The sequence below is a fragment of the Chenopodium album genome, chromosome 12, assembly GCF_948465745.1.
Source record: "Chenopodium album chromosome 12, dcCheAlbu1.1, whole genome shotgun sequence".
NCBI lineage: Eukaryota > Viridiplantae > Streptophyta > Magnoliopsida > Caryophyllales > Amaranthaceae > Chenopodium > Chenopodium album.
In genome coordinates this window covers 44,525,899-44,537,753 of record NC_137845.1, presented here as the reverse complement: position 1 = coordinate 44,537,753, position 11,855 = coordinate 44,525,899, and the positions used below count along the sequence as shown (strand labels likewise).

The 11,855-nt window shown below is 34.9% G+C and overlaps 1 protein-coding gene across 1 annotated transcript; it reads left to right on the top strand.

Moving 5' to 3' along the window:
* The first annotated feature begins 241 nt into the window (after positions 1-241).
* Positions 242-8,212, top strand: LOC145570547 (serine/threonine protein phosphatase 2A 57 kDa regulatory subunit B' beta isoform-like). The gene is made up of 2 exons (XM_081629670.1): positions 242-1,838; positions 7,645-8,212. The coding sequence occupies exons 1-2, from the start codon at positions 663-665 to the stop codon at positions 7,954-7,956; spliced, it is 1,488 nt and encodes a 495-aa protein (XP_081485796.1). The 5' UTR covers positions 242-662; the 3' UTR covers positions 7,957-8,212.
* Positions 8,213-11,855: the final 3,643 nt, after the last annotated feature.

Sequence of the window (11,855 nt, the reverse complement as noted above, 5' to 3'; positions counted from 1 at the left end):
ATACTCGTAAATATTTTTCCTCCTAACACTAAATTAATAAAAATTTTATAGTATTCCCAATTTTATCATTACCCTCTACCACAACAATAATCCTTCACATAACATTTTCTGTTTTTAAGGTTTCTCACCTTGAACATTTTCTCTCTCCTGCCCTCACCTTTTTTTTTTCTTCACTCCCAAAAAAAAAAAAAAAAAAAAAAAAAAAAAAAAAAAAAAACCTTTATATTTCCCCTCCTTTCACCTCTTCCTTCCTTCTCCCCAAAAAAATCTCCCATTTTGTCTCGTCCCCTGCAAATCCCCTATCCGAGTCCGATCAACTCGCTGCAACTCGGCAATTTCTGATCGAAAATTTTTATTCAATCACTGCCCATTTTCTGCAGCGTTGCGATTGACATTACAACGGTAACATTTCTTATTCGATAATCTTTGATTTTTATTTTTTCTGGGTTTTTTGTGTTTTTGGTTCTAGATAATTGTTTCGGATCGAATTAATGGAGTACAAATGGTGAATATTGCATCAACATTAGGTTTTTCTATCTGGGATCTGATTCAATTGTTGGTATTATTACTTTGATCGGATTTTCAATCTAGGATTAGGGTTTTTGTGGAGAGAGAAAAGGGGGGAGATTTGGGGAAGACAGGGAGGGTAAGAGTAAGCCAGGATGTTGAATAAATTTATGAAACGAGGGAATCGAAAAGGGTCTAAATCAGATGATTTAGCTTTTCCACCTAGTAATCGAGGATCTGGGGTGGTGGCTTCGTCCAATGTTGTTGTTAATCATGCGTCTCGAGTTGGGGTTCCAGGTTCGGGTGGTCCAAATGCCACGCCACAGGGCGTTGGTGGTGGGAGTTTGATTGTTACAGTACCGCCTTCGGGTTCTGTTGAAGCCCTTCCTATGTTTAAAGATGTCCCGGCTGCAGAGCGCCAGAATCTGTTTTTGCGTAAGCTGCAAATCTGTTGTTATCAATTTGATTTCACTGATACATTGAAATCGGTTCGGGAAAAGGAAATTAAAAGGCAAACATTGATGGAACTTATCGAGTTTATTCAGTCGGGTTCGGGGAAGATTCATGAGACTGTGCAAGATGAGATGATTAAGATGGTATCAATAAATATATTTAGGTGTTTACCCCCAACATCCCACGAAAATACTGGTGTTGAGGCCACTGACCCTGAAGAGGAGGAGCCATTTCTAGAGCCCTCGTGGCCGCATTTGCAGCTTGTGTATGAGCTTTTGTTGAGATATGTTGTGTCACAAGACACTGACACTAAGGTTGCTAAGCGTTACATCGATCATTCCTTTGTGTTGAAGCTACTGGATTTGTTTGATTCAGAAGATCCAAGGGAGAGGGAGTATTTGAAAACTATTCTCCACAGGATATATGGAAAGTTTATGGTGCACCGACCGTTTATCAGGAAGGCGATTAATAACATCTTTTATCGGTTCATATATGAGACTGAAAGACATAGTGGGATTGGTGAGCTTTTGGAGATTCTAGGAAGTATAATTAATGGGTTTGCTCTTCCAATGAAGGAGGAGCACAAGTTGTTTCTTGTTCGAGCTTTGATCCCACTTCATAAACCGAAGCCAGTCGGGCTATATCATCAGCAACTTTCATACTGCATCACTCAGTTTGTTGAAAAAGATTACAAGTTGGCAGATACAGTGATAAGGGGTTTGTTGAAATATTGGCCAGTTACTAATTGCCAAAAAGAAGTTCTCTTTCTTGGGGAATTAGAAGAAGTATTAGAGGCAACACAGTCTGCTGAATTCCAACGTTGTATGGTCCCACTTTTTAGACAGATAGCTCGCTGCCTTAACAGTCCTCATTTTCAGGTATGAAAAATTCCTTTTGCCTGTGTCCTGTTGTTACCCTCTCCCCTGCCACCGAAAGCTGGAAGAAAAGAACCCCCGAATTTATACATAAATGCTTGCTATATTATTTAGCAATTTCTTTTTGTAGTGATCAATTTAATGCATAGTAGTTTGTGCTTCCCTGAATTTGCTGTGCCTTGTGGATTGAACTTTCATGCTATGAGCTTCATGTTGTTAGATTATTGAACGGGATGCTTGCACCGTACATGGAGTCAAATACAGATGGAGAAATATGTTATTGTTCTCTTAAGAACATGTTGTTTATAGTCTTATACGTTTCCTTGGGTTAATGGAGTCTAGCTCAAGCTTGATCTTTTATATATATATATATATATATATATATATATATATATATATATATATATATATATATAATATCTTTTTGACATTGATTACTTATTTACTCACACTATTTTTAATCCTTATTTTGTTACTTACACAAATAAATTTTCTACTGTAATTGTGTATCCTTAGAATAGGGTCTTTTCTTTTGAATTGGGTGTCAAGGAAGACATGCTAACTTGAATTGGGTGTCAGTTCAGTGACTTTAGTCTTATAAGGTTTCTGGAGCAGTTCTGTGCCTTGCCTTCTTTTTCAGTCTTGTGAGATTGGTGTATGATTTGTTTGTTATTGTTCATAGACTAATGTTTTTTCTGCCTTGGTGTTTGTAGTATGCTCAATACATGTGCTTGATGAATATTGCTATAGCGTTCTAGCACTCACCTTTTTTGGTTACGTATTAGAATACTTCGTACTAGAGAAACTTTGGATATATGCTATATAAGAGCATATTTTACATACTTCGTATTAGAAATTTTGCAATTGGTTGTTTCACTTAATTTTTCATCAAGAATAAAAATTTGTAAACTTTTTACCGTAATTGTCAACATGTTCCTTGGCTCCAATAACAAGTGCTCGTCTTATTGTGGCGCATAGTCTTAGGATGTGTATTGGTGTTAAGCTCATTGTATATGAATCAGTAAAGCCTTAATCCCATAGTGGGTTCGGCTACATGAATCAAAAGTGATTATTTAGTATAGTTATCCACAAAAATCTTCCTCCTTCATCCCTTACGATCAAATTCCTCATTCTCTTGCAAATCTGTATGCTTCATATCCTTCCTAACCCCTTCCAACCAAATCATTTTCTGTCTCCCTCTACCTCGTTTATTCTCTCCATGATCCCACTCTTCCACTCTTCGTGGGTGGTGCACCTTCGTCTGTGTCTTACATGCTTGAACCAGTGTCTTACATGCTTGAACCAACGCAGGTGATTTTAACGCAAGCAATTCAAGTAACTTCATTTTTTATTCAATCTTTTAGAGTGTTCCTGCATTCACATCTTAACATGTGCAGTTCCGTAACGTTCATCTTTTTAATTTGCTCCTTACATAAAGCAACACTGGTCTTATGACAGTCCTATAGAATTTCCCCTTCAATGTAAAGGAATGCTTTGGTCACAAAACACTTCTGTGGCCGCTCTCCATTTAAGTCACCTCGACTTAATCCCGTGGGCCACGTCTTGATAATGTCACCATTGTCCTTTAACCTCGATCTAAGATATTTAAAACACCCATTCATGGTCAAATCTTTTTCGTCCAAGCTCACTTCATCATTGCTTGTCCCCTTCTATGTACCATAGCGGCATACCAAATATTCATTTTTACTCTGACTTAGCTTAAACCCCCTAGATTTCAACCTTTGCCTCCATTGCTCTAATTTGGCATTAACCCAATCTTTAGTTTTATTCATCAAAACGATATCATCCGCAAACAACATACACCATGGGACCTTATCTTGAATTGACCCTGTAATGGTTTTAGATGCAGTAACCAAGCCAATTCAAGATGAGGTCCCATGGTGTATGGTGTTTGCATATGATAAGGTCAGTGTATACTATAATAATATTCTAATGAGTGAGACGGAGAGAGAGAAAAAGATTGCTAGACCTAAGTTGTTTTGAGAAAAGAAACGTAAGGGAAAAAAAAATGTCATTGCCTATTTTAGAAATGGGCAAACTTAATATACTTAGCACTCTTAAATGGGAAAAAGGGACATTAATATACTTTCAAGTGAGATCTTGTTAGATTTGTTTTGATATACTCCTTCTGTCCCTAATATTTTGCACCATTTGACTTTCCACGGTCTCCGAGGCGCGTTTTTTAAAACGGTTTTATCTTTACCTTCATACGTGTAAAAATTATAAAATCAGATATTTATAAAATATACAATGAGAAGAATCCAATAAGATCCCACGTGACTATATTATCTCATATGGATTAAGAGTATACTAAGGTCAAAGATTTTAAAATTTGACCTAATTTTTGGTTATGGGGCAAAAAATTAGGGACAGAGGGAGTATATATTCAAAACATAAAGTTATCAACACCTTGATAATTTTTTCAACGTGTATATATTCAGGGGCATTAAATGATCAAAGGTGTGCAATCAAAGGGAGTATATGTTTTATCTTCCTTGATGATTTTAATTGTTTCATTATGTTTTATATTGCATGATACAAGATACTGTGTTTGAGAACCCATATGAAGTATATTTTGCCACTTTTTTTGGATGACTTTCTCATTAAATGGCTGACTGTAGTTTGTTGTTGACCTGTAAAAAAAGTTGACTTATTTTCTTTTATAGGCCTTTTATTCTTAGTGCATGACGCATAAAACACATTAAGGCTATAGAGCCTAGACATAGGGTTATTGGCTAAAAAATCTCCTTGGTAAAGTAAGGCACTAATTTTTAATTTACAAGAGTCATTGGGAATTTTTATTTATTTATTTATTTATGGGGAATTAATAGCTATTAGAATTAGCAAGTTCTTATAATACTATGCTAGCGTACCATATGGAAAGGCACGACTTTTAGTTTTATGTAATACATTTTGGTAGTGTTTAAATATAAGCATTACATTTTAAATTTGGGATTCCAAAACTTTGACATTATTTATAAAATTCTTTGGTTGGAAAAACTTAGAATTTCAAATGATTTGTCTCGCACCATCTGCACTTCTTTAGTCCATTCTCTTCTTTCCTCTCCCTTCTCTTACATTGCTAACCCCTCTCAATCTTTCTCCTCCTCAATTGTTCTTCCAAAATTCCCCTTGACCCAAACAGGTGAGAAATCGGCTCAAATTAACCTAAATTTACATTTTTATATTTCTCCTTCTGTAATATTTGATTATTACTTCCTTCGTTTTTTTTAGTTACTACACTTTTATTTTCACGATCTCCTAGGCAATTTTTTAAGAGGTGAGAGATAGAGAGAAAAAATAAGAGGGACCCATGTGGGTAGGAGAGAGATGGGAAGAAATGTAAAAAATGAAACGTGTTGCAATTAACAATTTCCAAAATAGGAAAGTGTAGCAATTAAAAAGAAACAGAGGAAGTATTAAGATTTAAGTTCATGAACTTTGAGACCAATGATGCGCCTAGAGCTGCCATCCTCTCTCCTCTGACTTTGCTGCCCCATCTCAATCTGCAGCGAAAGAGGAGGGGGTTTTGGAGGTAGTTTTCGCAGGTGAAGGTGGCGCTTCAAAGATGGTTGATGTGACGGTGGTGAAAGTTGTGCACTCGTGCAGAAGGTGGGTAGGAGAGAGAGAGCCACGATTAAAGGTGAAAGAGAAGAGTAGATGGTAGTTAGGGTTTCATAATTGGGGAGATATCAAAAAAGGGGAAGAGAGAAAATGGTTCAATGGATCTGAAGTGACATCAATTAAAATTGGATTTCAAATTCTATAAACTAAAGTTAATCACTCAAAGACTAGGATTTGAGTCAAATCCAAGTACTAATTATTATAATTTCCAAACAAGCTATCTGGGACAATTCCTCATTTGAAATGATATGATAGTTACCAAAAAGGCCACTAAGGATATTAGTAGTTTCTCATCTGTGGGCTTCCTAATGCTGAAGTGGACAGAAGCACCTTGCATGTAAGCATAATCCTCCTTGAGCCCTGCACCTGGGCACGTAGCTTTTTTGTACACAGTGTGGCCTCATGTGTTGTTTATTGTGGATCTTTTTTTTTTTTTTTTTTTTGGTGAGACTATTGTGGATCTTCTCAGTATACACTATACAGTGGTACAACCAATTATTGTGTTTCAAACTTTCAAACCACGTGTTTTGGATAGTTCCAAATTGAGTAAGATCGTCCTGGCTCCTACTGTCATGTTATCTTTTTCTTACTGATGAATTGATTCTATGCTGATCAATTTGGGATTCTTTCTTTTTCTATATTTGTATCTTTCATGGACTGAGATAGTTAGGTACCTATATACATATTAACAAATGGGGTTTTACTAATATTATTATTTGGTTTTATGTCTTTTTGTTTGGGGATTAGGGCTTTATAGGTTTTGCAATGTGAATACTTGCTATGTTGGAACTTGAGCTGGATATTCTCCATCTTGGGGCCATATTTAACTATAGGTTCATAGCATACAAGTTTAATGAAATGGCCTGTTCATACCTTCTTTCTTTCTTTGTATCATGTGTGTTTTGGGGCCTTCACAAAGAATATTCAGATAACAATTTTTTTTCTATTTTATAATAATGATTTTTTTTTTTATCCTTTTGTTTCTAATTAGTGTTAGCTTTGTTTCTAATAGCAGGTGGTAGGTTTGACTAATATATGGAGTATAACTTCAGTAAATTATGTGGAATGTATCCAGTAAATTGATACTTTGTATAATAATGTGTTAATTGAAAGAAACTCACTGGGTGTAGTTTAAAAAATAAAGGAACATATTGGCTATTAGATTTGATTGGCTATGCTAATATACTGAATACACAATTTAAGATAAATCACTTGGCTGAAGTGTCGAATACACCCCAACTATGCTTAATATTTAGCAATAATGTTGTTTGTTAAGCAAAGTGTATATTGCAAGGAACATTAGTGCTCACTCTTTTTCTTTGTCTCCCAATTGATTAGATAGTTGACTTTTGGAGAACATAATGATATGGTCAAGCTATCGAATTGCTGTTAAATTTTTCAAATGTGATTCTGCATTCCGTGAAAAGCATGATATTTGGGGCCAGAATGGACTTTTTTCAGCTGAGATATACTTCCTATGTTTATTTATGTTTTTTTTACTTGCAAACACCTTGGCACACTATTTGAGGAAGTGATGAAAAGGTAAATGGTTGGATTAAACAATAAAATATAAACTGTAACAACTTAACACTTTTTTTCCTTATCGGTGGTAAAATATTTCAATTAATGGGTCAGTTTACCTAGTCTAATATCTTCCTTAAAGTGCATGCCAAAGTGATGTGTTGCAATTAATAAATACAGAGGAAGTGTATTATAATATCCTCCGAATTGTAGTATAGTCTATAGACTATATTACTGTCATTGGGCTATTGACATGTTCTTCTTTTCTCGTGTTATTCTATACTCCATAAGACTCTCATCCACTGTACAACTAATGTCTGAAAACCACACTATTAACCCGGCACAGGCTGTTAGAATAACTGTACTTTTTCCCTTTTTTTTTAAATCTCTGAAATTGTAGCTTGTCTTGTAGGTTTTGCTTCTCACGTATTGTGTGCTTCCCAATCCCAGGGTTAAGTGTCCCGTTGAATCAAATAGCTGCTCTCTGTTTCTGTTTTCTTACCTGATTTATAGTTAATAACAATGCTCCATCGATTATTTCTATTTGTTTGTGACATTTAGTATGTTTCTCTTTATACTTGTTACTGCTGTTCACAGCAAATGCAGAATTTTAAATCATGTCAACATACTGTTGGTGTTGCAGGTAGCAGAACGAGCACTCTTCTTATGGAACAACGAGCACATAGTTAGCTTAATTGCCCAGAACAGGACCATGATTCTACCTATCATTTTTGAAGCATTGGAAAAGAACATTCAAAGTCATTGGAACCAGGCTGTTCATGGGCTCACTGTCAACGTTCGTAAAATGTTCTTGGAAATGGATGTGGAGCTATTTGAAGAGTGCCAGAGGCAATATGAAGACAAAGTAGCCAGAGCGAAAGAGGTAGAAGAGCAGAGGCAATTGACGTGGAAGAGACTAGCTGAAGTGGCAGGAGAGGATATGGTGACGGCTTGAGTGATTTAAAGGATCCTGACTTTATGTGTCCATCAGTATTAAGAAGTAAAGGCGCTTGGTGGACTTTTTCTTATCTCCATTTTGGTGGTATTCTTTTTTTTCCCATTATCTCATAATTTTTTGGCCCTTAAATATTTTTTCTTTTAATTTCTTTCTGACCACCGAAGATGTCGGGGAGATCAGCGATAAAATGTAATTTATTTTGTATCAAAAAATTTGCAGATTAAGAATGATATTGCCAAGTCTCTTCCTATAAGTGTATGTGCTCTTCTTTGCTAAAGAAACCCAAATTAGATTTACTAGTCCTGATTAAAGGTGATTTTTTTACGTAAAAGTTGGTAATGAGGATTTTCACGTCTTCAAATTCAACTGATTGCCTGCTTGTGATACATGTTGAGTTTTATTTCATAGGAAGGGATACACCACCCATATTCCGCCTTTGAGTAGAAGATTGGGACCTGATCTTTACTGTACTTTGTTACATCATGAGAATTTTTCCTTTTTTGGGTGATTCTGCTACTGAATTTCTTTCTTTCTTTATTTATTTTTTGCTTATTTGATTTGGTTGGATAAACGTGTATTAAATTATCTGCAATGTTAATTCATTATTATCATTATCACCCATTGAGATGTTTATTGTAAATCTGTGTCTTCGCGGCTCTATCTTCTTATTCGTTACAGAGAAATCTGTAGTGTACGATCAATCTTGATAATTTTTATGTATAGATTGATATATACAAAAGCTTTGTTAGGCTCTTTGGCTGCATATGCCCGGAAATATTGTTTAAATTCGTAGCTTATGTGATTGATCTAGTTATTTGAATCTAATGAAGAGGTTTATCTTGTTTATCTGTCATGCAAGATGATTTAAAGCTTTTGTGTACATTATTGCCTTTTTGGGAAGGAGAAGTCCACTGCAAGTAGAAAGGAGAGGGGGGAATGGGGGCTCTTTTTGCGACTGTTGAGAATCAAACCCATGTAACAGAGGTGGAAAAATGACCTCTAATTAGTTGGCCAACTTTAATTTCCATTGCCTAGAGGCAATAATTTGAGGCAAATTCGTCATTTTCAGTGAATAAATTAGAAGCAAAATTTCGAGGCAAATTCATAATTTTCAGTGAATAAATTGGGTTAATGTTGTAATTTTGTCTAAAAAAATCTCTCATCAAGCAAAACCAGCTATTGATTGTAGAATTGAAGAACATTAAGAAAGAAAGTTCAATGGGTGAATTGAACTTGGCGAAGGTCTTTAATGGAGAAGGATGCAATCTTCCCTTTGGGGGTTAACCATACCCTTCTTTTCTCCCTTTTAACTTGGGGTTTTAGTTTAATTTGGCGTCTTCGTTGCTGAAAACATGTAGTAAATGTAGTGGTGTACGAGCTACTACAATGGAGGTGGAGGAAAGCAGGAAGAACATGGATGATGAGGAAGATGGAGCAGTAAGAAGAAAAGGACAAAAAAAAAAAAAAAAAGTTACCGAAAAAATACTAAAAATATTCATATAATTCCTCTTATTAATTATTACAAAAATGCCATTTAGAAAAACACCTTATGTTTCTTATGTTGTGAAAGTGGGGTTGAGGCTGTCCCAGTTTAATTTCATGATAAACAAAAGAAAGTTTATCTAGTGGTAGTTTCGTAAATAAATTAACATAAAATTCCAATCAACATGATATTTTTGTAAATAACTCAATATTAATGGTACCACATTTCATAAAAAATTTTGATTTATTTACACAAATGTCACTAGATCAACGTATTTTTTGTTTAACTTGTATTTTCTTATTGGGTTTTCCTCCTGTTTCGTTACACCGTAATAAGATACTTTGTATAATGTAAACTATGCATACTATTATGCTATTTTGCTCGTATTACTTAACATATACCTAACCCTAACCCTAACCCATTAAATCAAATCATATCATTTTATTTGATCTGAATGTACCAAAATCCTTGATCCAAACTTATTTTATGTTGGGTTCTGTTTAAGTAGTGTGTTGTGTTAGGTTCTACCATCTTTACATACAACAAATAACGTCAATAACTATATACAAAATGACACATAACAAATGACACGTGTTATTTTTTGATGCGTCTCTTAGTTAGTCTTTTTTATTTTTTCTATTTAGAATACAAATGTTATACATAAATAACAGAAGAAAAAAGATTTAATGTATCCTTCCACAATATATTTTGATAACATAAACTTAAGTTAAAAAAAATCAATTTAACATAATTTGTGACATACATTAATACATAGTACTCTGCATTACGTACTACTCTACCATTATTACAGCAACGATTTTTTTATATAGATTTTCTGTATTTAATAATGTATGAAAAGCTTGCTAGCAAAGATATGAAAAAAATATTTTAAGTCAGTTAATTATTGAAAAAAAAAAAATTGCATAGGAGAGAAAGAATTATAGTGTATAGAAAAAAATCTATTTACGGGCTAAATACATATTGATAAAATATTAGAAAATGTTATAAATTTGTTGGTGAAACATATTGTACGTAAATATACATTTATATGTGTATTTCAAAATGTATATACTGCTAATAATATACTATTGTATAATATATTCACTAGATGAAGCCCGTGCAATGCACTGTTTGTTTGTAAAAATAATATCTAGTGAAAATAATTTTAGTACAGTAAAAATAATTTCAGTTCAGTAAAATTAAGTTTAGTTTGGTATAATTAATTTCATTTCAGTAAAAATTAGTCATTTTGAACAAGAAATATAACAGAAAAATCAATAAAAATAACTTAAGTTTAGCAAAACTAATTTCAGTTATGTAAAATTAATTTAAGTTTAACAAAAATAATAATTTTGGTTCAATAAAATTAATTTCACTTCAGTAAAAATAATTTAAGTTTAGTAAAATTGATTTCAGTTCAATAAAATAACTTATGTGTATAATGTATGTCATACACTGTAAAATACTACGAAGTATAACAAACTCTTTTATAGTAGTGCAACCATTATATAAAACTCTTTTATGGTTGGAAAATTTGAAATAAAAAATCCAACCTATGCATTTTCTTCCCAAAAAAAATCCAACCTCAATTTATTCTAATAAAAATCCAACCTTTATTACCCCCTTCGTTAACAGGTCCATTTGACCTTTAACCTATTAAACAGGTTTTTTTTTTCTTTTTTTTAAATTCTCTCACTTTCCTTCTCACTCCTCTTCTTTCTCTCTCCTCTCCCCTCAAAAATTGAAACCACCCACTAATACCACCAGTACTCCATCAACACCACCACCAGAACTTCGTACCACCACACCGCCAACACCAGTCAACCACTCTCTCACCACCACAACCCATCCCGTAACCACTCTCACCACCACCTTGGCATGAAATCCCACCATAACCACCCTCAACAACTCATCGCACCAACACCACAACCCGTAACCCAGCCACCACAACTAAAATCCGAAAATTCGCAGCCACAACCAAGATCTGAAACCCCTCCATAACCACCGGAAACCAACCTCAACCAACTTTAATAAGGTGCGTTGGTCGATTGTTAATTGGTGTGGGTTGGAGCAGGTGCGGTGTTGTGGGTTGAGGTTTGGTACTGGTAGTTGGGCGGTTTGGAGTTAGTGGTGGCGAGCAATGGTGGAAGTTGGGGTAGGCATCTGGGTTCGTGGAGGGGAGGTGTAGTGTGGGAAGGCCGGCGGTGGGTGAGTTGGACTTTGGCCGCCCGAATTCCGGGGTGGGGGAGGGGAGTTGCGCGCAGGGGAGGGGGAGCGGGAGTGGTGGCAGGGGAAGGTGGTGGTGGTGGAAAGGGTTTTCGGAATTTTTGTTGTTTTTTATTAAAAAAAATTGACCAATTCATAGCTGACACGTGGCATATAACTTAAAAAAAACCAGTCATCAACAAGTAAT